Below are 25,733 nucleotides of genomic sequence, written 5' to 3' on the forward strand. Positions count from 1 at the left end.
CAGGCGTGGGTGCCACGTGGGTGCGGGGGTTCCCGGGCCAGGCAGTTTTGGCACACTTGGACATCACACGCTTAAGCAGGAGCTCAAAGGAAGCCAGGAACAGGGAAGCCTCCCTGAGCTTTATTAACTTCAGGAGATACCAGTGCCACGGCTGCACAGCTCCCGCTGCACCTCCCCCTGCCAAGGCTCTCCTTAGGGATCATTATCTCTCAGGAATTGGAGTTGCACCCACCAGGATCAAAGCTTGGGCTGTGCCCCCCTTCTCCCCTGGTCCCTTGGCAGCCAGCCAGGGTGGGACATTCCCCAGCAGGGACTCTGGCACAGAGCACGCAGAGAAGTAGCACAGCTGCCAGCAGCAGAACACTGGCCTGTCCCAAGGAACAGAGACAGCTCGCCCACAACCTGCTGGCTAAGGGGCTTACATCCTCCCACACGGCTGTTTTCCCCCCTCTGGAGCCCAGGGAAGTGCCACCTCTGGTCTGCTGCAGGGTTCTTCACTTTGTCCATCGCTCTGTCTCCCCTCTGCCATCCATTCTGCTGGGATCACTCTCCTGGCCAGCTCCACGTAGACACCGTTCTCCCGGAAAGGAGAGGGATGCTGCAAGGACCAAAGGACAGGGCGTGAGCCTCCCCACAGGTATTGGGGCCCGTTTGGGAAAGAAGCAAGGGATGTCACTGTCTGGTGTGGGCAGTGAGGGGTCAGGCTCTGGGTGTCATCACTCTGGTGACACAGGGGGTCACACCAGCCCTAGAGCTGCAGCACCTGCCCCTGCCTGCCTCAGCTCAGGCAGCTGCTTGCCTCCTCACCATGGTTATGTAGGTCTCCTCAGCTTTCTTCTTCTTCCCTGCTTTCTGTTCAGCCTTGGGTGCCTCAGCTCCAGGGATTGAGGAGTAAAGTGCTTCCTACAAGGGGTAGATCAGGGCACTTGGAACTCAGCCCCAAATACACGAGGACCTTCTTAGCCCAGTCAAACTGACAGCCACAGCTGGCCAGCAAACAGCCCCTCATGCCTGACAGGGAGGGATCCCCTTCCTCAGCCCCCCAGCCCAGTGCACCTCATGTCAATGACCCTTCTGTGTCCTGAGGACACAGCCTTAGCTAGTGACAGGACAGCAACCAGCTGTGTGAGAACCCCATGGCCCAGGCATCCATCCAGCTGCTGGGGAAGCATTTGCTCCATCAGCTCCTCCTCTTCACTGGGAGCCACACAAACAGCAGGACCTGGGGATGGTTCCAACCACCCACGCAGCCGGTGGCACAGCAAGGAGCCCTCCTGTGCACACCACATCCCTCCTCTTCTCTGGTTCCCACGGGTTCTGGCAGTGTCCCCCCACTCAGCTCCGACTCAGCTCTCACCTCTGTTTTCATCTTGCTGGCCTGGTTCCCAGTCTTCTCCAGGGCCACGTTGGCTGCAGACCTTGAAGGGAGGCAACAGCAGTGTCAGATTTGGCAAGAAGCATCACCTCCTCCTCCTATCCCTGCCCTGCCTCCCCTGGGACACTGGGGTCCCTTTGCATGTGCCCCTGCCAGGTCGTCCCTGTTGCTGGCATGATGGGAGCCCCAGGAGGTTTGGGAGCAAAGAAGGGACCAGCCAGGGCAGCATGACAGTAGAGGGCAGCAGGTGCCTGCACCCCGCTGGTGCTGGGGATGATGAACCCTCTGGTTCCCACAGCTCCAGCCCTGCTGGGCCATGGAGAGCAGCACAGGGAGGCTGTGAGAAATGCTTTGCTCAGCCCCAGAAACCCACAGCTACTGTTGATTACCTCCTCCTCAGGCTGAGTCCAGCCAGGAAAGCCAGCACAACAGCCACACAGCTACAGCCCACGGTCACAGGCCAAAACCCAACATCTCCTGGAGCTGCAGCTTCCTGGGCACCTGCGGCTGCTCGTCCTGCTGGGGAGACACCAAGGCAGGGGATGGTACACACAGAGACCCCACTGTCAGAGTGGTTCCAAAGAGTGTTTATCAATATGGTGATAGGCGTTTTATATATATCAATATATAGATATTTATATTATGTATATATATCTATAAAAATAAATGAATATGTATATTTAACATATATATTTAATATATACATTCCATCACCACAGCAGAACAACCATGGTGGCAGGTCTGTGCCTCCTGGAGCCTCTGCAGCCCCTCTGTGTGGGTTGGAGCAGAGTGACAGGAGAGGGGAGCAGTGGGAGGACATGTACCTCTCTGTCCCGTGGGGCTGACGTGCAGCACCGTGTGGTTCTTGAAGATGCTGCTGTGCTGGAGCAGTCTGATCTCACAGACGTAGGTGCCACTGTCATTCACCTGCACGTCCTGCAGCTGAATAGAGCCATCCCAACGGGACATGTCCCCCTGCCACTGCACCCGGCCACGGAAACGGCCCACGGGGATGCTTTGGTCACTGTAGTAATAGAACACCATCTCCTCCTGCCAGGGCACAGACAGCAGCAGGTGAAGGGAGTCCATGGCAGCACTGCCCCGTTCCTCGCTGCAGAGCCCTCAGATCTCCTTCACAGCACACACAAGGACCCACGCATTCCCACGCTCTCCTGGAAATCCCCAGGACACAACACCCGTGGCTGTGGTTCCCCTGCGGTGGGGAAACACCAGGAGGGGTGGAAGATTCCCACTGCCACGTACGGGGAACTTCCTCCTTACGGCCCGTGCCAGGCGCCCGCGCTTCCCCACGGCGAGGCTGCCTGGGTCACTCTCCCCTGCCCCGCTGCCCACAGCCCCCGGTACCGACCCACCTCCTTCCTGCCGACTCCTGCCATGTGCAGCCAGTCCACTTTGGCCATGGTCCAGCCCTTGGCCACTGGGTCTAGGAAGAGGCACTGGAGCAGGACAGAGTCCCCAGCGCTGGCTCGCAGCTGAGGCTCTGTGAACACCCATCCAGCCGTCCCGCTGCCTCGCTCTGCCGGGGACAAGGACAGCAGGATGAGCACGGGGAGGACGGCCAGGTGCAGCCTGCTTGTCCCCATCGATGTCTCCTCTCCAGACACGCCTGGGGCTAGCGGCACCGACCAGCCCAGAGCCCAACGGAGTGGCCCTGCTCCCTGTGTGGGCAAAACCTGGCCCTGACCCCTGCTCTCGGCGTGCCGGGGATGCGGGGCAGCACATCCTCTGGGCTCTGCGCTGGCCCAACCAGCCAGGCAGAAGGGAAGTGGGGAAGCACAACCCCAGCCCTCCGCGTCCCCGAGCCAGAGGCTGCAGCAGCTCCTGCAGGGCTGTTCCCGTGAGTCAGGGCTGGCAGAACCAGCACCGCTCTCATCTGCTGCAGGCCGGGGGCGATGCGAGAGCCTCACGCGAATTTCGGTTCCTCCTTCACAACCTGCCCATTTGGCTTCCTCACCCCTTGCTCACAGGCTCCTCACCCTGGGCTGAGACTCGTCTAGCCACTTAACTACTGCTTGGGGTTTCTAGAGCAGCCGGACAGTGGAAAAAACAAAGCAAACCAGAGGCAGATCACAGAGCCGACACAAAAGGAGGAGGTGGCTGCCTGCACGGTGCCGCACGCACGCGAAGCGCGTGGCAGGAGGGGGAAGGAGCGGGGCAGAAAACACCACTGGAGCTCCTCGAGAGGAACCCTGTGCTCCAGGGTCTGTGCTGGAAACACCTCCCAAGAACAGTGGCTGAGGCTCTGGCACTTGTTTGTTGAGAGCCAGGCGAGCTGATCCAGCGGGGAGCTTCTCCCGGTGCCTTACCCTCTCTGCCCAGTCTGCCCACAAGACACCGAGGGCTGGGCCCTGGCAAAGGACCAAGTGCTTGTCTGGTGGCCTGTAAGTAATACATGCAAAGTGCTACAGCTTCCCAAACAGGTTTCCCTTGGTCTTGACCAGCTGTGGAGCTGAAAATGACAAATATTTGCCAGCAGAGATGCGCGAGAGAGCCCAGTTGCCTCGGGCAGAGCCAAAATCAATACCTTGGAAAGCTTCCCCTATATTTAGACTTGGCAAAGCAGTTCTACTTTTTCCAAAGCAGCCTTGGAGCCCAGCAGAATAAGTACAGGACTCCATCCAGGGACGCTGGTGTGATTTGAAGCCTATGTACACACGTGAGCTCTGCAGGAAGGGAATGTGCAGCACCTGGAGCCCAGAGGAGTGCTGCCAGCAGAACCCCAGGAGGAGAGGAACCAGTGGGTCCTTCAGCAAAGGCAGAGAGGAGAGCAAGCAAGGTAAACAAAAACCACCAGAATAACTCACACCTTACCCAGCCATGTCAGCATCAGAGTCAGGCTCAGCAACACCTTCATCTTATCCTGAAAAGAACAGGAGAACTGGCACCTGAGCGTTGTCCCTGGGTCAGGACACGGACCCAGCTCAGCAACTGAGCTGAATCCCAAGGTCACTTCTTTAGAGAGGGACACAATCTTTGCTGCTGCCTGGATTTAAGCCACTATTCCAGCCAGGAACCCCACTGAAGCACAGATGTCGGATACTTCTCTGGTTTGAGACTGCTCTGAGCCCTGGAGAGGAAGAGAAAGTGTATGGGGGAGGGCTCTGCCTGAACCACCTTTGCATTTCCCCCTAAGTGATGAATCTTTCCGGTGGTTTGGGGGCTCAAGGCTCTGGCAACTGAATTGAGATGCTCATAGGTGTTAATTCTGCCCAGAAAGCTATGGGATGGTCTTTTCTACTACAAACCCAGAGAAGCTGGGATACAGGCTCTAGAAACACAGACCGCTTGCTCCAGAAATCACCATTTTGCTCCAGGGTGCTGGACACAGCAAACATTCCTGCTGGAACATGTTAGGGTCTGTTCAGATAGTGCCACATTTGGTCACCTGCCATATAACTCTCTAAGACCATATTCAGTAAGGCTTGGAAGAGGAAAAGGTCCCAGATATTTCTAGGACCATGAAAGGAGTTAAAGTAACTGTGAAAGGAGTGGAGCAAGAGTCACAGCAATGGGTCTGAGGTCCTGGGACACCAAGTTCCCAGGGGCAGCACCCATGCCCTTGGCACTCCATGCAGAATCTGGGGATCCCGGTGCAAAGGGACATCCTGGGCAGGAGGGAGGTGACAGGGGACATGCCAGCTGTGCACACACACCATGGAGCAGCAGGAACAGCTCCTGTGGCTCTGCAGAGCCCGAGCAGGGAGTGGGCAAGGCTCCTCCCTGCAGTTGCTCATCCACCCGGAGATCTTCCATCTCTGTACGTGGCCAGACATGTTTGCTAATTCCTTTTTCTTTTCAGATGCATTTTTCTCAGCAAAAGAAGATCAAGAACACCCTGGGACAGGCTCAGACAGGGATTACTGGGCCAGAAGTAGCTTCTGAGAGACCCACGGGTCTGTTCTGGGCTGAGAAACAGTCACTGTGTCTTTCCAGTCAGTGCCTGGTGGTCTTGCCTGCAGTGAACGATGTAAAACCACCTCTGCCCTTCATCACCCTCCCTTTTCCACAAACAAAATCCTGAGATTGGCAGCAAGCCTTCTGGAATTCTCTCAGATCTGCCTTTCAAGAAACATGACCCATTTGGGGGTTGATTTTTCTGGAGGTGGAGTGCAGAGCTGTGCAGTTTGTCTGCTGTTTGCAGCTCTGCTGTGACACAGTTTGCTGTGCAACCCATGCTCGTGCTCACACGACCTACAAAGGCAGAAAAAAATTCATGCTCAGCTCCAAAGCTCTCAGCTGGTGCAGCAAATCTCAGTGCAGAATGCCAAAGCATCCTACTTTGATGAGCTGTAGAGCTCTCACAGAGCTACACCCTCCCAGGACCACCTCCAGGCGGGATCCAAAATTGGAACCACTGAAAAAGAAGTCCTCAGAACACAGAAGCCTGTGTATGGGGGTATCTATACTCAGAACATCAAGAGTTCTCTGTAGCTGGGCTACTGAGGCTCTGGTCCTTGGTTGCTGTCTAACCCTTCCTGGACTGACTACCCTACTTCTCAGAATAAATTCTGGTCCTGTCTGGGAACACATTTCTGCAGGGTCTCCCTCTGCAACACTTCCCAGCGAGTGGGTGCAGCAGCTGAAGGCAGCACCCACTCACCCAGGCTGTTATCTGTATTTCAGTGCTGACACATCCAGATCCTTCCACAGGGCACTTGCCTTTACTGAACAGATTGGGGAAAAAAAGAAAATACATAGATACCTTACTGCCTTCACATTTTCTGACACATGGCATCTGAATCCTCAGCACTCCTGTGTTTCCCTAGTTCTCTTTTCAGGAAAACAAACCAAAAAAAGATAAATGTTATTGCAAAAAACCCCACTCACCTGGTATGGCTTGAGGCAGTCAACTTGTCTGAGGCACAAAGGGCTCTTCAGTGGCTGATTTGAAGTATCTGAAAGAATCAGTTGCTAAACCATCTTGAGGGTGGATGTGCAAGACGTGTCTGATCACTCTTTGGTTTCCAGCCTCTTCTTCCAGGTTCAGTTAGTTTGGTAATCACCTTCCTCTTGCAAGAGGAAGTGATGAGGGATGGAGAGCTTTTTAGCAAGCAACCTTTTTGCAGCCTGTGCTCCCTCCTGGTTTGTTTTTGAGGACCAGAGGTGGTTGAAGACCACCCACTCCTGCAGAATGGATCTCATCCCAGTCAGGTACCAGCAGCAAGAGGCACTGAGCAGCTTTGCTGAGCCTTGGCCCTGGTGCTCTCAGGGACATGGATGAGCAGGCACCGTGCTCTTCACAGCACAGGCAGCTGCTCCCCTTGAAACCTACACCAGATAAACAGCAGAGGCTGCTTTCTGTCACTTTGAAAGCATATTTTCATCCTTCCTCTGCAGTGCCACAGCAATCACTGTTCTCTGCCCCAGTATCAGTGGTTTTACTGGCACGCAAAGCAACTTCCATACAGCTGGCAAAAGAAGAGAAAAATAGGTCTCACTCAGCAAAGCAGTCGCAGTCGAAACCAAGCATTTTGCAGAAAACAAGGGTCATTAATTTTCACAAAGAGCTTGAGCTCTGTAAAAAGTAGAACAACAAAGCCACTTCCTCTAGGCTGCATATCCCACCAACATCCTTTCTCAGGGAACTTTTGGTTGACAGAGAACTTGTGTTATCAGGAAGCACAAGTTTTTAAATATTACTTTACAGTAGACAGAAGAAAAATTTATTTCTTTATCTGGAGACACAGATCTACAGCTCATCTGCTCTACAGTCAGGAACTTCAACAGCAGCCATCACAGAGCTGCTAAGGGGAGACTTGGTACAGGCTCCCTTTTGAGTTGTCTGTTCCCTAAACACCTTCCCCCATCACCATGTGACAATTTCTATAGCTAAGCAACAACACTGGATGGCAGCTTTATAAACTCACCTATATCAAGACATATATAGTCAAATAAAGAAACCCACAGGCCAGAATGAAACAAAGCAATTTATTGGTAATGGCACATCAAAGCCAAGAGCAAACTTACACCACAGAGGGAAAAGGAGGCAATTTGATCAATGCTGCACACAAAAAGGAAGTGGAAGCCAGCAGCTGCTTTGGTACTGAGCAGACATGAATTCCACTGCTCTCTGCCATCCATTATGGGACAAGGCTGGTGAAAGAGAAAGCACTCTTCTTACAGGGCAGTAATGATGCATGTTTGGCTGCTTCCCTGAAACAGTACCTTGAAGCAGAGAGGAGGAACATGACCACTCTTCTGAACACAGAACTTTCCTTTGGACACTGCTTGAGTCAATGGTTGAGGTAGATGGGGTTGTGTTTCCCCAGATAGAGTCCCCATTTTCATTTCTGACTTTAAAAAAATAGTATTAAATGATTTGTGCTTTACTTCTACAAGTAGAAGGAGGTGTAATGCAGCTGCTGGACAAATAATTTAAAAAAAAAAAAAAAAGGAAAGATAAAACTCAGCAATGTAAGGTAACACTACTGTACAGTTGGTGACTTAAAAATATATTTAGAAAACAGTAGGAAAAAAAACAGTGATCCTGCAAGTGGCAGGTTAAAAGAAGAAACAGTTAAAAGCAGTATGTTCTCTTGGCTCCAGGATGCTAAGTATCAACTGTTTTAAGTCCAAAGCAAATACACATTTAAAAAAAGACAACATTGTCTGCCCAATGATGATCACCTTAGAGAGCTGAGGTCACTCTGGAATAGCCTGTGTTTCAGGCAATTCGAATTCAAGGAGGCAGGAAAGGAGGAATTTCACCCGTAATAAAGGAAACAAGTTGGCAATAATCTAAGAAACACCCACTGTCAGACTGCTGGTAGGAAACAGGCTGCACAGCTCTAGGCACTGAGGTTTCTGGAGGCACTCAAAAGGTGGGGTGGAGGTATCTTTTTTCCCCAATAAATTAGAAAGATTGCAAAAATCATTATTTTTGTTCTTAAATAAAAATGAATGATCCCAATGGCATTATTCTTCCAGTCTGCCAAGGTTAGAGCAGGTCCTTCACTCTGCACTAGCTACCCAGCAGCCTTCATCCCTCTCTCTAGCCATGATTTTCAGTGCTGTAGTTTTGTTCTTTATCCACAGTTTTGGTCTTTCACCAGTATGAGTCTTCTTCATCCGTGTCCTAAAGAAGGAGTACAGAAAGAGAAACTGAGGCTGGATGTGAAGACATGCACCAAGTTATGTGCTCAACACAGTTTTGAGTCTGCTTTCCAAATGCTGCTGTGTTTGAATCAGCCCACAGGACTTGTGTAAGTACTTGGAGCTAAATCTGTACACAGCCAAATCACCACTGTACACCCAACATGTGAAACATGTTTTAAGAGAATTAGCAACTAAAATTCAAGCAAAAGATAAACCTTGAATCAGGGACAGCCACCTTCTTAAAAAGCACCCTGAATCCCTAACAGAGAAGGTTGGGAGCAGCACAAGGGGATGTTTTCCAGCTGTGACCAGTCACATACTTTCAGATCCACATCACCTATCATTTTATCCACAGTAATCATTTGATGGCATCCCCACCATCCAGCTCTGCAGCTCTCAGCCTGAAAGCAACTAAAGCACTACAGCTCTATAGGGGAAGTCCCAGTAGCTTTCCAGCTATTTTAAAGAGATTTTCACTGGGTTTGCAACTTTAACTATTTGGTAACGTTAAGCACTAAAATGGACGTGACAGACACCTAAAAATGTGAAGTTATTAAAGTAATTGAGATAGGATGTAGAGAGATTTGGTAAGCTAAATACAAATAAGCCAAGTATCAGAGAGCAAAATATCAACATGTGACCAAATACTCAGTCTGAAAGCAGAAGAATTGTAGCATTCAAAACTGCCTTCTCTCAAAGGATAAGGTATTTATAAATTTTTTTTTAATCTCAAACAGTCTGACAGCATTTTTTTCACTGAATTTGGGCTCCTCTCCTTTTGCACCTCTCCACCTGCAGTAAAGCACTGGTGCCTCCCTACTCCCCTGCACATCACTTCCAAAAGCCTTTTCATCTCCCTTCTGCATAGAGCATTCTCTGCTTTCTGCATCTCTCTCAACTCTTTTCCCTGATACTGCTGCACCTTCTGTAGATTGTAAATATTTCACTTGTGACCTGCATAATTGCCCATTTTTCAGTCTGTATCTAATAAAACATTGAAACCATCAGCACACACTTGGACAAAAGGCTCATGCATTTTGTATACTTTAAATCCCTGGCATCAGAGTAGTGAATCAAGCACCAGACACTTGAACCCTCCTTAGCATGCTTCCTGGCCATGTGTAAAGGTGCATTTGAGGTAAGCTTGCTCTGTAGGACATCAAGAAAAAATGAAAACACTCTTAAATTAGGCACATTAGTGACCTTACTCTGGAATGGGCCACACTTAGAGCTGGGGCTGCCAATGCCAGCACACAGAACTTAAGGATACATTTTGCAAAACAAGTAGAGCAGGTGGCAAAAACATTCCCTGATTCCAGCACAACACATCTGGTTTGCAGAAGCTTGCTGAGTGAGTAGCAGGCAAACAAAGAGAATCAGAAGATAACCACCACTTCACAAAACAAAACAAACAAGAGGCTGGAAACAAACAAACAAACCACAAGTGTTTAGCAAGATCAGAGCTGTGACACAACAGGGTGAGGAGGAAGATCTCCAGAAGGAGCTAAGGTTTGACACTACCACCTTGGCAAGAAGCACAGTGGATTGGGGTACCATTCCTCACTGTCAAAGCCCAAAGTGGTTCTGAAGGGCCTTTTGAAGGAACTACACAGCACAGTGGCTAGCACTTAAAATTCTGAGTTTTCATCTTAAAACGTCAGCTTTGATTTCAATCCAGTCACATGAAAAATCAGTTTGGTGAATCTGGAGACAGCTTCCCCTGGCAGTGCTGCAGTGTGAGCAGCAGCTCCCACGCCCCAGAGCCCACGGGTGGAAAACTCTGAGCAGCACCAGCCTGGCCATCAGCTTCCTTTGACATCCAGAGGTTTTGTGACAAGCTCTACCTGCTGCTCTCAGCACTTCCTCTGAGAAATGGAATTGACAAAACCACTTATGAAATCAGCAGCTCTCACTCACCACACATTTCAGACACCAGTCTCTGAGTTTCCCCAAGCATCTGTCTGTCTCTGGATGTTCAGGCCTACAGAAAAAGTACAGGATTAGGTTGGATTTTTCCCCCGAACACAAATACTAATTTCTCCTATGGAGTGTGAATTCTAGTTCTACCACACTGAACTGAAGGCTTTTCATCGTGAGGAAAAGCCTTTGACTCTGCACAGCAAAATAAAAAAAAGAATAAAGAATGTCAAGTCTCTTATTTTGAAGGCAGATATTTTGCTCAAATGCCATAAACAAGACAACAAGAGTTTCTGTTTGGCCAGCAAATCTTATACCACTGATCAAAACATTGTATATAAAGCATTCTGCAGGAAATTGTTATAACTTTTGTTATATTTTTGTTATATAATTGTTATATATTCAGTTATAGTTAATAACTGAATTAACTGCAGTACTGAATTAATTGCAAAACCAGATGCAGCTCCTGCAGTAGCAGTTGTTACCTTATTGTTCTCACTACTGAACCTTTCCAGTAAAGAATCCTCTCCAGTTCAGAAGGGAATTCAGTCTCCAAGGCTCATTCAGTACTTGGCATCTCTGCTCAGGCCACCACAGAGGAACCAGTTAGTATTACTCTGTTTGTTTTGTTGTTATGGATACTTCATACCAAAATGCAACACAAAAGCCCACAAAACCAAAGCATTTTGCTGATTTAGGCTGAAATAAATCCAATTACAGAAATGAAAGGCTGCTTAACCCTAAACTGCTTCAGCTCCATGAACTCACACAATAGTCAAAAAAGAGGGCTTGTAAAGCATGTTGTTTATGCTGCAACATGAAGGTTTTTCAAAGTTTTCTGACTGTTCACTAAGCTGTGCTCATAGAGAAGTAGATTTCAGTGACTGAACTGCAGATACTGAGAGCTATATAATGAAGGAGAGTGGAGAAACTGCCCTTTGGCCTGTGTCAACAGGTCAGAGTAGAAATACAGGCTTTAGGTTGCAGTCAGAACTTACTCATCAGACACTTCGATGGAGGATTTCTTATAGCCAGTTTTTTTTTTCTCTTTTAGGACTCCAAATTTTCTTCCCATCCTTACCAACAGCAGAACTACCACAACGATGGAAGGGAGAAACACTAAAATGGACAGCAGGGTCGCTGAGGTTAGCTGAAAAGAAAGACCTGCAGGAAAGACAAAGAGAAGCCCAGCTGTACCAGAAGTAAAACACAGCTCTCCTAAGTTATTATGACAAATGTTCATCCAGGACACAGGTTGTGAGCCTTTTCATAAAGACCATGGAGCTGGCAGATTTGAAACTGCTTGTCACTGAATCTGTAGGATCCCTGTTATATATCCAGCACAGCAGAGTGCTTTATATGCAAAATAACCCCAAAGCAAGGCAGGTCACGACACAGTTCTATCAGCACCTCTCAGCTGCAGATTTGGGGCAGGTCTGACACACAGGGCAGATGAGGAAATGAAGTGACACTGACAGTCAGTGTTTATGACATGGCACTTCTTTTTAGGTGAGTACACATTTAGCTTCTCCCACTGCTGCAGTATGTGGGGACCAGAACTCCTAAAGAAATGCACACTCCTGATTTCTGTTACCACATCAGCTTCCTCTGCCCCTTCTTACCCCAAATAAATCAAAGAGCTCTCAATGCATCTGCCTCAAAAAGAAGGGCAACTCTTGCTGAAACTCTAATGTGGAACCCCAGGGAATTCACTTCACAAGTGATGCTCAGGTTTGTAAGATCCTGACAAAGCTGGAAGGCAGCAGTAACATGTAGCTGAGGACATCCCATTGACAGGGAGACTCACCCCTCTCAGTAACTATCAGCATTGTCTGGGGAATGTTGTGGTACACATCTGGGGGATTCTTCACACTGCAGATGAATGTTCCATTGTCACTCAGCACTGGGCTTTGGAGAACGATGGAAGCATCACCCTCAGCAACGTTTCCAATCCAGGATATTCTGTCTTTGAACTTTCCCACTGTTGTCGGGTATGGAACAGACTGATAATGAAAAATCTAAAAGGAGACAACGACAGCAATTGCAGCAATAAGACACTTGTCTAAGAAGCAAAGCAAACTACTTACTGGATTGTAAACATAAAGGAATACACATTAAGAAGTCAGAAAAACACTTCTTATGCAGGACACCTTTTTAAGTTCATCTTTGGTAGTTCTGAGTCAGTCTCATTTTGTTAGATCTCCAAAGCTTTTATCTACCATCCTCAGCTCAGATTTCACCAGCACCATTCTGACCAACTTGTTCCCTTCTGCAGACCTTCAGCTGAGAAGCAGAGCATGCTTCTTGTCTCATGCAAGACAGAACATCACAGTTCTTCAGTTTTTGTCTCTTGCAGTTTTGCCTTTGCTGAGTAGAGGCTTAGCAGACATCACTTCATACAAGTGGCACCCTTTCATTGCAGAAACAAGGACACTTCAAAGAGTCCAGACTCTTCAGGCAGCAGAAGCACTGTAGAGATGTGCACTTTCTGCTTCCACCTTGAATGTGACATTTTCAGTGGACTTTCAGACTTATGCTTAGATTTAAAAATGTTGGCAATAAAACAGCAAGGAGCAGCTCAGAAACCTGGGAAGCTGTCAGCATCACTGTCTTCAGACTGCCATTGCACACACGTTCTTGCCACACAGATATAACAGCAGCAGACTGTACAACAGAACTACAAAGGTACAGCTGCCTTCAAGAAAGCTCTACAGTCATTCCATACATAACTACAGTGCACAATGCAGTGCTGGTGTCAAAACCCAAAGGTTAGCTACTGTAGCATCATTATGCCAGTAGTAGGCACTGGCATAGAATATTTCTTGCTCAACACTAAAGCAATTTCACCTCAAGAAGGACAACAACAGTCTTAAACCCTGCTGAAGCAGCACAGCAAGGCAGAGAAAATACCGACAGATTTTCAGCATGCACAGAGGCCTGGTCAGTCTCCACCAATAAAAGTTTCCCTGTTCCACTTACTGTCTCCATCTGACCTCCTGTGAGGGGCCGGTACGTCCAGTCTATCCTCAGCCTCTCAGAGATAGGAGAACTGGATTTGAATGAGCATTTCAGCAACACTTCCTCCCCAACAAAACCTCGCACTTTAGCACTGGCTTTAATTTCCAGGGAAAAAGCATTGTAGACACCTGATGAAACAAGCATAAAAGATAAGGATTAGTTTCTTGTTGCCTGTGAGGCACAGAAGTGATGATGTCTCACAGGTATTGATGCCTGTGCAGGTTATCCACAGAATCACTGCCTGCCTCGTAATGAAATGTACAGAAAAGCTGACAACCTCGCTAACCAATTCTCTGAGGGATTTGAACTCGCCCAAATTAAAGTATTTCCCCGGAAAAAGCCACCAAGAGCCTACAGATATTTAGGCGCGGAGACAAAGAGCTGGGGAACACCCGGCTGGCTCTGCCTCTCCTGCTCCGGGTTCCTGAAGGCTGATGATGGCGATCCCGGGGTGTGAAGTTTTGCTCTGCTTTATCCCAGCCGCGCTGGAGGAGCAGGGCACAGGTTTTTATCCCGACTCACACCGCACCCCTGTCCCGCAGAACACCCGGAACATCCCCGTCCCGGTGCCACCCACACGGTGCTAGGGGGGTGGCAGGAGCTCAGCGAACCCCGCGGAACTGGGACCCGAGAGCGGGGAGGACACGCAGAGAGGACCGGCTGCCTCCACCTCTCCAGTTCTGCGGGAACCGCACAGCCCCGCAACTACCCGCTGCGGAACGTCCCTTCCGGAAGCCCCCCGCATCCCCCCCCCTCCCGTAACGCCCCCATTTACCGAGCAGTAGCAGCAGAACCCCCCGCGGGAGGACCGGGAGGCCGGTACCGGCCGGCACCGCCTCGGCACCCCGCATCCCGGCTCCGCTCAGCACCGCAACATGGCGGCTCACCTGCGCAGGTGAGGGCGGGCGCAGCCCAACATGGCCGCCCCGCGTCGCCATAGCAACGGAACCCCCACGCATCCGGGGCGGCCCCCGAACCCTCCCGGACCGGGCAGAACCCGGTGTGCTCATCCCTTTAATCCCCTTCCCTTGTACTTTTTCCCGGTCAGAAACTCTGCTTGGTTTGGAATGCCGAGAGGCTCCGCGTCACCGCCAGTGCCCTCCGCGGGGCGCCTTTATTTACAGGAAATTGGAAAGCAAAACATACAAACAGACCGGGTGGCCGGGACGCGGCAGGGAAGGGTTATAAAGTCATAAAGATCCTCTTTAAACAAACGGAACGATGTTTGGGTTTGGTGCTGGCTGAGAACCATAACAGCTCCGCGGTTTGTGGCGGGGGCAGCGCCCGCAAACACCGCGGGTGTGAAACTTCCCGAAGCTGCAAGAAAAACGACCCAAAACATCCCCCTCCTCCCCCCCCCCGGTAAATTTTGTCCCCAGCACAGCTGCCCACAGCATAATACTTCCCATCTAAAGTAACAAAAAGATTTAAAACACTTGGCAGCAATCGGCTGCTCCTCTGGTCTCGCCCTCAGTCATTCTTCCATTTCCTGACATCAAAGAAGGAGGAAAAATAGGAAAAAGAGGGCAATACAAATCCACCTTGTGCTTCCAAAGGTGCAAAAGTGTGTCTGGTGGCTCAGACACTTTGACAATCCCTGTTCAGTCAGCTATCTTGCTATACTTTTCAAATCTTTTGGTGTTTTTTCATCTTCAGAGCAGCTTTCTTCACATTCCTTAGGTGTGAAGATTAAGGAGGCTTCCTTGTTCCTTCTGCTTTGCTTCAATGCAGGAAATTGAAGAAGTATGTTAATTTCATCCTCATTCTTGCAAGAATTTCAGGTTGAGCAGGGACAGCACACTCACAGCATGAGGCATCTGTAATTCAGCTTTGTTCTAACATCCGAAATTACAAGCTTTCACCATCTGCCTTAGAAGTAGCAAAGAAGTAAGTTTATAAGGAACAAAACAAAACAAAACCACATTTGTTACTCGGGGTTATTGTTGAAAACAAAAATAGCAGAGGCAACTCCTGACCTGAGAAACCCAGTCAGTAAAAATTATGCTGAAATGTTTTGTCAAAGCCAGCAAATCTGGAAACATTTTCAGTCTTCCTGTAGTACTTTCAGAACAACAAAGATCAAACTCATCAAAAAGCAGGTTCAAAACTGGTGAAAGGAAATGGATTCATTCTTCTTCCTCCACAAAGCAGACATGTTGCAGAAAGCAGCTTTCCTACAAATGATCCTCAGTGCTGGGGTGGTGAAACCTACAGGTAAGAGGCAGTTCTGTCCCCACTGCCCACTCAGTGTCAGCTTCTCTGAAGGTTACTTGAACAGCAAAGAGTGACTGTGGTCTCAGTTGTCTCTGGTTATGGCTACCACGGGCTGTTGACTGGGAACAGAAGTGAAATACCTAGGTAAAATTGTTTTAGTAAACATGTTGTTAAAAAAGACATTAATTAGCAAGTGTTTGAATGCATACCTGCACTGTATATACTATCAAAGACCTCTAGTCTTCTAATGGACTGGCTTCCTCTTCTTCTTTAACCTTCAGATTCTCCTTTTCTTTACTGTTATTATAAAAAAAGACAGAAAAAAAAATAAAAAAAAGGAAAGGAAAAAAAAAAAAAAACAAACAAAAGAAAGAGGTGGAGAAAAAAAAGGAAAAATCCCAAATCAGCATCTGGCATCCTGAGCAGCAGAATCATGTTCTGAGTTACACATTGCATACATAATGTATAACAAAAGCTGTATGGTAAGATAATAAGCATGCTACATGCATGGTGACCCCAGTGCCAGGTTCATGGAGGGAAGAACAGATTGTTATTGCTAATTGTGCCTGCAGTTCTGTATTGTAGACACTGTAGGGTTTAAACCAGTGATTCAGAATAGTTACAAAGATATATTTTATAAAGAAGGGAGACATATGGATAGATGGATAGATGGATAGATAGATAGATAGATAGATCAATAGAATATATATATATGTAGCTTTCCTAGGAGCCTCTCTCCCTCCTCTGTCCTTACAGTTCAGTGTCTGACACCTCAATCCTCTTCTCTTGTGCTTTCTTCCGACGGTGTCGGCAGATAATCACAACAGTCACCACAATGACCATCAGAACACAGGCAGACCCAATGGCCACTGCCAGGAAGTGGATTTCTGAGAACTGCACTGCATGGAGAGAAACAGGTACATGAGCAAGAGGGACACACAGAGGGCTCTTGTGATGAGGCTGGGAACTTGTATTCATGAACAGTAGCTTTCCCCAGGCTTCTTTTTCCCCTCGTACCCCCTACCTACCCCCTTGCTTCCTCTTTACAGTTCCTTTTCTTGCATACACATGGAAAATGTGCTTTGCACTGGCTACATCCCCATGACCTCTGATGGGGTTCTTGGCCTCTCACCTTTCTGCACAACTCTGAGTCTCACTTCTCCAATCGCTCCATAAAAATCTGGTGGGTTCATCACCTGGCAGGTGAATGTCCCATTGTCAGTGGGCTGCAAATTCCAGATAACAATGGAAACATCATTACGCTCGATATTCCCATCCCAGGTGACTCGCTCCTTAAACCGTCCAGCGGGCAGCTTGTAGGGCTCCTTCAGGTAATAAAATACCTAGAAGAAAGAGAAGTTGTCATTCCTCTGGACTGTGCAGTCTTTGTGGTGGAAGCAGTACGTGAAAGTGGAGTGGCACCAGACCCAAGCTGCGTTGGCCCAGTCACTCTCAGATGAACTCTGAGGATATCTCAAAATGCCTTTGGTCTGGCAGCCACATGAGCTCTGCCCTGCTCAGGCCAAGGCTCAGCCATCTCCCAGTTCCAGAGCTGAGCTGGCAAGGCAAAACATTCTGTAAGCCACATCAGGTGCAGGATGCCAGCTAAGACACAGGGCTCAGCTGTGCCAAGAGTCTCATCAGGCCACAGATATTTTAACCCTAATTACCCAAGCCTAAACATAAAAACTGTTTGTTTATCCAGGGCCTGTAAACAAACCTCCTTGCTCAGCATAATCGTTCTGAGCAGCAGAGAAAAGGCCCAGGGTGCACATATTCGTGGGCTTCAGGCTGTGCTTGCTCATCCCCACACCTGGAATGGTTGCAGTCACTGGACTCGTTGTCTTTGGGAACAGGTTTGTTAGGGCATGTGTGCATCAACGAAATGGAGCACGAAGGTCTCACTCACCGGTTCATGGGAGCTCAGGTCCTCGGGCTGAAAGTTCCAGGTCACAGACAGGTCCGGGCTAATAGGGCTGCTGCTGGAAAAGGTGCACTTCAGCCTCAGGTTAGTGCCATTCACAGCATGAACCTCCTTGGCAGTGTGAACTTCCACGGCTGCTGCAGGACCCAGTGCTGCAGGGAAAACAGCAGGAAAGAAAACGACTGTCTGGGGTTAAGCTTATCACCTCTTCTTATCAGCATTTAGTCTGCGCAGGAGCCTGTTTGATCTGTGCCGATGTGATCCCTAAGGGAGGTGATCCCGGCTCTGCAGGATCCAGCAGATCCCCAGTGCTGCGGGGATGCTCTCGGTTCATCTAAGAGCTGCTCAGGGCAGCTTTCAAGGGAGTTTGCATTCGTCTGAACGGCTCGCACAGCCCTGTCTCTGTAGTTTTGTGGCTGCACGATGAAACATTTACAGATCTGATAACTGGTTGTGAGAGGACCACTGAGAAGGGCTTGCCCGAGGGGACAATGGAGTTTGCTGGGGAATTGTCTCTCTGCAGGCATGAGCAAATTTGCCATGTAGGAGGTGTAAACGCTGTTGTAAATGCCACCCCTCCTTAAAAATATACTTGCTCCTGACTGGCACTAAAGATACCAAAAACTATTCTCAAGTTTGTCCCAGTCGCATTTTCACAAGTGATTACACCCTTGCACTCAATCCCCCAAGCAGATTTCTCCAGAAAAGCAGCTTTGCCCTTTCGAGGACCAATGATCCCCAACAAACAATTGCTATTTCCCATGCCAGAGCTTCCCTTTGTACACTTTGTGTTACCACCCGAGTGTGATGCACACCACGGGGAGAACTGCCCTTACTGTTGTAAGAAGTGCCTGTTAGAAGGTAGACACCCCAGCTGGACAGCTACAGTCAGGCTGAGGAAGTCCACAGAAAATCCTTAAGGTAAATCTGCAAGCATTTGTTTGCCAAAAAGCATCCTCTGTTAACCAACCCCCCTTAGCTGCTGCTTTCAAAATAAGTTTACATTGCTAACTCCATGCTACCCCCCCTGATCAGCAAGAGCTTTGGCTCTCCAAGTCAGTGGGTTAATTGCCACAAAAGAGCAGTACTGAGCTAAAAACCTTGCTGCTGAAAGGGACAGTCCTCCCTCTGCCTGACATCACTTTTCTTTTACACACCAGTCAAATTTAGCCAGCAGAAAAAGAAAATATTAATAATTTCCTGTCACTTTAGGAAGTGGAATTGATTACCCCGGTGTGATTCAAGCAAACACCAAAAAGCTTATCTGGTGGCTGTAAAATATGGCCCTGTAACAAAAACAATAGACAAATTTCCTGTATTTGAAAATAATTTATAACCAAAGACTGCCTTGCCAAAAAATTTCTTTCCTCAAAGGAGAAAGTATTTGAAATGCCAAAACATGGAAGGTGTTCACATTTGAAAAACCTATTGGTAGAGATCATGCTTCACAAAGATTCAGCATCAAACCTTTTAAACTTCTTTAAAAGAACAAGTGTAAAATAGTTCTTTTCAAGGTGGGTCACTGGGTGTATCTCTGTGCCTTTGGGAAAGGAGGACGTGGTGCTCTTGCATTCCAGCTATATTGATCTAAACCACTGGAAATTCAGGCAGGTTTATGGTCCATCTGGAATCACTGCTGTGTGAAGGATCTAAACCCAGTGCTGATTAACAATCCCTTATTATTTAGTAACAAAGACAGTGAAAAAAACCATCAAGGAGTAAAGTCCAGATTCCTGGCAAGAGAGGAAAAGATGTGTAACAAGAGCTCAGAATGAGATCAGTGTTCTCCTTCCGCTTGAACACACCTAAACCTGTTTGTCAAAGAAATTCAGTAACTTCGTGGCACTCTCAGTGAACCCCGGTCCGAAAGGATCACAAAATTGTGATCAGAAGTACCTGAGACTTCTGTAAAGTCCCTGCCTTAATGAGGATGATAATTAAGGGATCAGAAGAGGAAAGTCCAGGTGGAGGTGAGACCAGACGGTCCCAGGTTTCCTTACCTCGGAGCTGTACCCCAAGGAAGAGCAGAGCAGGCAGCCAGCTGGGGCCATCCATCGGGAAGACAAATCCCTGCTCCACGGCTCAGCAGTGCCAGAAGGAGAAATCCCTTTCAGGTTCTCGATGACTGGATGAAAGATGAGTTTCTCAAAGCCTTCCTGGCACAGTACAACAGATTTCTTTCAGCTTGGTCTGCAAGGCGATGGGAACATCCCCTGCCCTTACACTGAAAGGCAAAGTGCAGCCAGCACAACTCACTTCTGTGTGTAAAACAGGGAGATTTTCAAGGTAAGATTAATTTCTTCTGCCTCCCATATTCCTTTGCTCTTTTGTGTTGCAATCATTCCTCCTCCCAGCTTCCACCTGAAACCACTCCCCTCTTGTGGGAGGTAATGTCGCTCCTAAAAGAAAATTTGCCTTAAGGTGTTTGTAGATGGCCTGAAGGAATGAGGGACACTCGTTTGGTAAAAAGCTGCGAACAGTCCATAAAAGCCAGCCCAAAAGAGACAGCCTCTGGTAGCAGCGTGGGCACACACCCAGAGGATGGAAATGTCCTCCTGAAACACAGATACTTACAGGAAGACATCCCAGGTTATGAGCTTTGGCTGTGGCTGAGGCAGAGTGAAGGCAGGGACACGGAGGATGCCCTGGGTGTTTTGAAGGGCTCCTCTCAGCTCCGAGCTGTGGAGCAGAGCAAGGGCACCCTTGTTGCTCTGATTGGGGTATTTCGGATTACCTGGGACACACTGAGAGGATGGCAGAACTGGCCAAAACAAGGGGTTTGGTGGGAAGACAGCAGCAGGGAAAACGTGAACATCTCTCCTGCCATTTACTCTTGTGACATCCTTACAGCAACTTCTGAGAACATTTTCAACTTTTAAGTTTCAATTTATCCCTGCTAATTGCTCTGATATACAACGTGTCCCTTATATTCCTGGGAATCATCTGACTCCTGTGTTAACCTGATATCACTACATCTCCTCAGATTGCCACTCAGTTACTATTCCAAAACAGTGCTTTTGTTTCTCTCATTTACACCATAAACACTTACTAGGCCGGGTTCTTTGTTTGTTTTGCAAGCAGAGGATACTTTTTGCCTCTTCTGATTTATTTGGTGTCAAGTATCCACAAGGCAGTGCTCAGCAGTCCCTTCCCTGCCACCTCCCAAGATCCTTTCTGTACAGCAGCAGACTCTGATCCCCGGGCAGCCCATGCAGAGTCCAGGAGGACAAGTGTGTTTGGTGCTGGAACTGCCCTTTGGCCACTCCTGGCTCTCACTTCAGAGCAGGCGACTGGGAAGAGGCTCTGTGCTGAACTCTTCCTTGCAAACTTTTAATAACTCTCAACACCTTCTTTCAAAACGTGCAGACTCCAGCTGTTAGGAGTCCCCAGCACCATTATTAGTAACCTGCATTCTCTGGTTCGGATTTTGGAAACGGACGTGAGTAAAAGACCTGACAGCTAAAGGGGGCACCTCGGTAAATGAAACGGGGCCCGGCGGACGCCCCGTCGGAGCCTTGCGGATCGGACCCGGCTGGAAGGGGCAGGAGCCCCCTCTAGTGGCCCCGGGCCACCAGCCCAGGGGAAGCCGAGCCCATCTGCTGGAAGGAGCTGGCAACCACGGCTCCTAAAAAGAGGCAGCGGGAATAAACGGGCTGCTTTTGAGCAAACCAACCAAGGCAGAGTCTAGATTGCATCACCAGCGCCCAAACCCCCGGGCTGGCAGCCTGGCACTTACTGCTCATTGCTGCTGAGCTCCTCCAAGTGCTTTCTTGGTTCATCCCCTCGCTGTGTTAAGCTCCTCACAGTAGTTTGAAGTTCAGAAAAGCTCTGTTTGGAAGGCCCTGATGGCAAAGCCAATGCAGGTTCGTTTCTCTGTCCCTACAACAGGTCCCCAGGAGCAGCTGCAGAGCAGACACCCCGACACCCCTTGCTGCCTGTGACGTTCCGAGAGGACGTTTTGAGCCTCCGCACTTCCTGAGATGGGCTGGTTCTGCCACCCGTGTCCCATCTCTGCCTGGGCTGCTTGCAGGTTTCAGTGGAAAGGCTGAGTCTCCCCAGCACGGCTCAGTTCACCACCACACACAATTCTGGGAAAAAAATTCTCGGGCCTCTTTCTTGTAAGCGAGAACTTGAGGAACCCACACGTGTTCTTTCCTCCCTCGGAGCCGCCAACCTGATGCGGTAGAGAAGAGGAACTCAAGGATGAGCCTGGAGCTGTCCTTACCTCTCCTGGGACTGCTGCTGGGTGTGGGTGAGTACAACTGGCCAGGAGCCCTTAGGGACCCTTAGGTGCTGCCCAGGAGCAAGCACAGGGGGCTGTGACTGTGCCTGCAGCCACATCTTCTGCAGCTGCTGCGTACAGTGCCTCTGGGGCTGCTGCTTTCCAGAGGGAGCAGTCCCTGCAGAGAGGAGGCAGCAGGGAAAGAGAAATGAGAACCCAACCCCCTCAGGCTAGAGAAAAGAACTTAAAGCCCCTAGTGAATTTTTTCTGGTTCACTGAGACACCTGGTCTCCAAAATCCACACAGGTTGGAGCTTGATGCACTGCTGTCTGCACTGTGAAAGGGCCTGTGGTCTTAATTTTTTTTTCTTTGTTTGTGTGCTTTTCTTAAATCCTTTTCTGACCACGGGTAAGTAATTTCAGTTCAGATTTGCTGTAACATCATGGGTGCAGTAGCAGTTTCCACAGTACCAGTTTGAACTGACCAGAATTTAGAAAGATGGTTTAGGATGAAGTGTAGAGTAGCTGCAAAGACTATAAAGAAGCTGCTAACCCTGAGAGATAAATCTGAAAGATAATTAAAAGACATTTTCTTGCAATAATCCTTTTTCTAAACCAAGTCAGAAAATTATTAAACATTTTCTTTCTGTGTTAGTCTGTTAAAAATGGCTTCCAAGGGAAAAGACTTCATTTCAAAACAACATCCTGTCTCAGCTAACAAATACAGGAGTAGAATCATCTCTTTCAAGCAGCTGAGTTAAGAAAGGATATTCTGGAAGAAGTACGATAAACGTGTACAATATCTGTAGCAAAATTACTTACCCCTTATTATTCTTTCTTTTATAGTTGGCACCACAGCTCAGCAGGGTAAGTGTATTTACCAGCATTCTTAAATCTTAAGTATGATTTAAAGGATCAACTATGGCTCACAAGTGAGGATTGAAAGCCAAATAGAAGTATTTGTATTTTGCAAATATTATAGGATAGGAAAAATTCCCTGTTCATTAACTGTTGCTGATCTCACCAGTTTGGAAAATTGGCTGCCATGAATTGTACCTAATTATTGGCAGGGTCCCCAAGCAGTGGAAGTTTTCTGAGGGCAAATAATTTTCTAACTCCCCTCATTTTCTAACAGCACCCACCAGTAAGGTAACTTAAGGCTGATACTTTAACACCAGCCTCTCCTTTGCAGACAATACTGTAGTACACGAGAGTAAGTGTTTTTCCAGCATTCTTAACTATTTAGCACGATGTAAAGACTGCAGATGCTGCACAGGTGAATTGCACCATAAAATCAGAGATTTTGCAGTGCAGGCTGTCATGGTGGGACAAGGGTGGGCCGGAAGTCTGCCCAGAAGCTGTTTGTAATGCTGGTTTCCCTTCTCATTGACTCACCTTCACTAAAGAGTTCCTGGTGGAGATTTCTGGAACCACGGTGACAATCACATGTCCCCTGACTGAAGGCAGCATAGCCTGGGAGATAACTGGGATACAACCAGAGAGCAGGGGGAGGAAGTATGTTATAGAGAACCATGACAGCTCCCCAACCAACGTGAGCTGCTCGACAGATGACAAGAAGCATGAAATGTACCTGAATGCCAGAGGTGAGTGAAAAAGCTCTCAGTCTGTGGGCCAAGGATGAAGTCTGCACAGGAGCTGAGACCTGATGTTCATCCTGCTGGGTGGATGGACACAATTCTGCTGAGGCACTTCCCACTCTGTTTGGGCAGCAAGAGTCCAAGAGCAAATTTTTGGCAAAGGGAATTCCCCAGCTGCTCTTCAGCCTTCCCCTCTCGTTGTCCTCAAGTGTGTGGCTTTGGGCTGAGATGGTTGAACCATGACATCAGGCTGGCTGCATCTCAACCACTCCCATGAATACTATGTGTGATCTTTTTATTAATTCAGCATTTGTCACAAAGGCCAGAGCTATTTCTGATCTTGCAGAGTGGAAAACTCCTATATCTGGAGCTTGCAGCCAAGTTTCTGTGACCCATCAACAAGGGGCAGGAGGACTGACCTCTCCTCAGACTGTTTTCAGCCTCTGAGCCATCAGAAATTTGGGCAGCTGCTCTGCATTCAGGAGATAAGAGTCCAGCATAGGTGATGTGGAGGAGGCAATGATATAGGAGATGTTTTACACCCTCTGGCTCAGGCCACACACACAGCAGAGGGTAGCAAAGGAGGCTGCATGCACTGGTCCCTGGTCTGGGTCTGTTTGCAGACAGAAGTGGTGGGGACCTTCCTAGGATGCCCATCTGAGAACACCTCCATCTCTCCTCCTGGCAGTGTGCACAAACTGTGAGGAGCTGGATGTCTTGGCAGTGACAGGGATCATCACTGCAGACCTTCTCATCACCTTTGGGGTGCTGATTCTGGTCTATTACTGCAGCAAAACCAGGAAGGGGAAAGGGAGCGCTGGCAGCCGGCTGCAAGGTAAGAGCCACGTGGGCACCTCTGCTCTCCATGATGTCTGCTGAGCACTCAGGTAAACACTTGTGTGAGTCCAAGACTGAGGAATGCTCCTGCTTGCCAGGTCTGTTGTGCCTTTTTGTTTAGGATGGGTTGTGCCAAAGGCTCCTGCCCACAGGCAACCATTTCAGAGGCTGCTGTGCAGCAGCACTGAGTCTGTGCTGAAGCAAACTCTACATGGGAGATGCTCAGCTTGTGTTGGGTCTTTGAAAGCTTTAAGCTTGTAATGAAGCCATGGGGGCTGACCCATAGCATGCATTTCCCTGGGATCACCTCTGTGAAAGTCCTTTGTGCTGTGCTGGATCAATCATCACCAAAGACCACACCACCTCTCTTTGCCCCTGGTTCCAGGTCAGAAGATGCAGCGTCCTCCCCCTGTTCCAAACCCTGACTATGAGGTATGGAGATCCTGCATTTTTTCCACCTCTCTTTGCTGGCTGGGGAGGCATAGCCAGAGCTGAGAATCTGTGGGCTTTTTGCTTCTTGCTCCTTTGAAGGAGCATCCAGTCAACCTCCAAACTTTCCTGGGAATGAAGGAAAAAGGTGGTGGGGGTGGAGCCCTTTCTCCTGACACAGGGAATCGGGAGCAGACCTGCAGCTACCAGAGCAGCACTGCACCTGCTCTCTGTGCTGGTTTTCTCCTTGTGTCATGTGGTCCAAGGCATTGTTTGAGGGTGTATTCATAAGGATTCCTGAAATAACATCTCTGCTGTACCCACAGCCCATCCGGAAAGGCCATCGGGAAGTGTACGCAGGCCTGGAGACCAGGGGCTTCTGAAATTCCCAGGGATGACAGGCTGGGAAACAGCAACAGAGGGGCTTAAGTGCTTCTGCCCATCTCAGTACCACTTCTCTGCAGCCCCAGGCCCCAGGGGTTTGGAGTAACACAGAACAAGCACCCTGCTGCCACTGTCCTACCCTGGTATCTTCCTTCAGCCTTCAATTTGACATGAGGGAAAAGGAACAAAAGAGCACATTGGCAAGAGAATTTTCCCTTTGCAATAAAGAACTGCAGCCTCACACTTGGCTCCTGGCCTCCTTTCTCCTCACACTCCTTTGTTAGGCAAAACATCCTCGTGGGGACACGTGAGGATTTAGCACCTTCCCCAGTCATCAGAAAGCCTCCTATTAAAAAATGTTAAGTGCTTGGCTTAAACCTTTGATGCTATTAAATAGTGGGGGTTTTGTATATTTCAGCCAAGACCTGAACCCCTACTTAGGGAGTGCCTAGAAAGGCAGGGGATAACAGGAGTTGTCTGGGGACAACTGGGGAGTGGGGTCCAGGACTGCTGAGCAGGTGAAATAGCCAAGGTCCCATGCACTCAACATACAGATTTTAAATCTGCCTGATTTTCAAAGCTGTGGTTTCCAAAGAGGCAGCTACAGGACAGGGAGTAACTTCAGAAGGATCAAGAGATGCTGTGATGCCTGGGAACATTTCTGTTGCAGCAGTGGCTGAGTGAGCCACATTTCTGTTGC

At 48.7% G+C, this 25,733-nt stretch overlaps 4 protein-coding genes across 7 annotated transcripts; 1 reads left to right on the plus strand and 3 right to left on the minus strand.

The window, feature by feature from the left end:
- Nucleotides 1-83: 83 nt before the first annotated feature.
- On the minus strand, nt 84-4,482 carry LOC139807845 (myelin protein zero-like protein 2). 4 transcript variants are annotated; one of them, XM_071769273.1, is made up of 7 exons: nt 4,208-4,482; nt 2,749-2,912; nt 2,200-2,425; nt 1,765-1,891; nt 1,358-1,418; nt 808-903; nt 84-598 (listed from the first exon to the last, which is right to left on the minus strand). In XM_071769273.1, exons 1-7 carry the CDS (start codon nt 4,248-4,250, stop codon nt 419-421), a joined length of 897 nt encoding a protein of 298 aa, XP_071625374.1. In that variant the 5' UTR covers nt 4,251-4,482; the 3' UTR covers nt 84-418. The 4 variants fall into 4 exon arrangements, with proteins under 4 accessions (XP_071625374.1, XP_071625373.1, XP_071625372.1 ...); XM_071769272.1 differs by having other exon boundaries at nt 1,765-1,894; nt 4,208-4,481; XM_071769271.1 differs by lacking the exon at nt 4,208-4,482 and having other exon boundaries at nt 2,749-3,311.
- Nucleotides 4,483-7,310: 2,828 nt separating this feature from the next.
- MPZL3 (myelin protein zero like 3) lies at nt 7,311-14,379 on the minus strand. The gene is made up of 6 exons (XM_071769274.1): nt 14,202-14,379; nt 13,388-13,554; nt 12,216-12,426; nt 11,407-11,572; nt 10,409-10,472; nt 7,311-8,471 (listed from the first exon to the last, which is right to left on the minus strand). Exons 1-6 carry the CDS (start codon nt 14,362-14,364, stop codon nt 8,442-8,444), a joined length of 801 nt encoding a protein of 266 aa, XP_071625375.1. The 5' UTR covers nt 14,365-14,379; the 3' UTR covers nt 7,311-8,441.
- Nucleotides 14,380-14,511: 132 nt separating this feature from the next.
- Nucleotides 14,512-19,938, minus strand: MPZL2 (myelin protein zero like 2). The gene is made up of 6 exons (XM_071769279.1): nt 19,565-19,938; nt 17,550-17,716; nt 16,773-16,983; nt 16,395-16,539; nt 15,850-15,937; nt 14,512-15,759 (listed from the first exon to the last, which is right to left on the minus strand). Exons 1-5 carry the CDS (start codon nt 19,617-19,619, stop codon nt 15,877-15,879), a joined length of 639 nt encoding a protein of 212 aa, XP_071625380.1. The 5' UTR covers nt 19,620-19,938; the 3' UTR covers nt 14,512-15,759; nt 15,850-15,876.
- Nucleotides 19,939-21,732: 1,794 nt separating this feature from the next.
- CD3E (CD3 epsilon subunit of T-cell receptor complex) lies at nt 21,733-25,274 on the plus strand. The gene is made up of 6 exons (XM_071726758.1): nt 21,733-21,816; nt 22,632-22,652; nt 23,192-23,389; nt 24,072-24,218; nt 24,606-24,652; nt 24,976-25,274. The coding sequence occupies exons 1-6, from the start codon at nt 21,768-21,770 to the stop codon at nt 25,030-25,032; spliced, it is 519 nt and encodes a 172-aa protein (XP_071582859.1). The 5' UTR covers nt 21,733-21,767; the 3' UTR covers nt 25,033-25,274.
- The last annotated feature ends 459 nt before the right edge of the window (nt 25,275-25,733 follow it).

This window comes from Heliangelus exortis, chromosome 26, assembly GCF_036169615.1.
Source record: "Heliangelus exortis chromosome 26, bHelExo1.hap1, whole genome shotgun sequence".
NCBI classification, from domain to species: Eukaryota; Metazoa; Chordata; class Aves; order Apodiformes; family Trochilidae; genus Heliangelus; species Heliangelus exortis.

Excerpts from the sequence above, each read along its gene's own strand:
- LOC139807845 (XM_071769270.1), bottom strand. The coding sequence starts at position 2,979 with ATGGGGACAAGCAGGCTGCACCTGGCCGTCCTCCCCGTGCTCATCCTG. Across the intron at positions 1,895-2,199 it reads CAGCCCCACGGGACAGAGAG|CAGGACGAGCAGCCGCAGGT; the intron begins GTACATGTCCTC and ends GTGTCTCCCCAG. Across the intron at positions 1,419-1,764 it reads GGACTCAGCCTGAGGAGGAG|GTCTGCAGCCAACGTGGCCC; the intron begins GTAATCAACAGT and ends CCTCCCTTCAAG.
- MPZL3 (XM_071769274.1), bottom strand. The coding sequence starts at position 14,364 with ATGGCGACGCGGGGCGGCCATGTTGGGCTGCGCCCGCCCTCACCTGCG. Across the intron at positions 13,555-14,201 it reads GGTTCTGCTGCTACTGCTCG|GTGTCTACAATGCTTTTTCC; the intron begins GTAAATGGGGGC and ends TTGTTTCATCAG. Across the intron at positions 8,472-10,408 it reads ACTGGTGTCTGAAATGTGTG|GACACGGATGAAGAAGACTC; the intron begins GTGAGTGAGAGC and ends CTCCTTCTTTAG.
- MPZL2 (XM_071769279.1), bottom strand. The coding sequence starts at position 19,619 with ATGGATGGCCCCAGCTGGCTGCCTGCTCTGCTCTTCCTTGGGGTACAG. Across the intron at positions 17,717-19,564 it reads CCTTGGGGTACAGCTCCGAG|CACTGGGTCCTGCAGCAGCC; the intron begins GTAAGGAAACCT and ends TTTTCCCTGCAG. Across the intron at positions 16,540-16,772 it reads ACTCAGAGTTGTGCAGAAAG|TGCAGTTCTCAGAAATCCAC; the intron begins GTGAGAGGCCAA and ends CTCTCCATGCAG.
- CD3E (XM_071726758.1), top strand. The coding sequence starts at position 21,768 with ATGAGCCTGGAGCTGTCCTTACCTCTCCTGGGACTGCTGCTGGGTGTG. Across the intron at positions 23,390-24,071 it reads AATGTACCTGAATGCCAGAG|TGTGCACAAACTGTGAGGAG; the intron begins GTGAGTGAAAAA and ends TCCTCCTGGCAG. Across the intron at positions 24,219-24,605 it reads CGCTGGCAGCCGGCTGCAAG|GTCAGAAGATGCAGCGTCCT; the intron begins GTAAGAGCCACG and ends CCCTGGTTCCAG.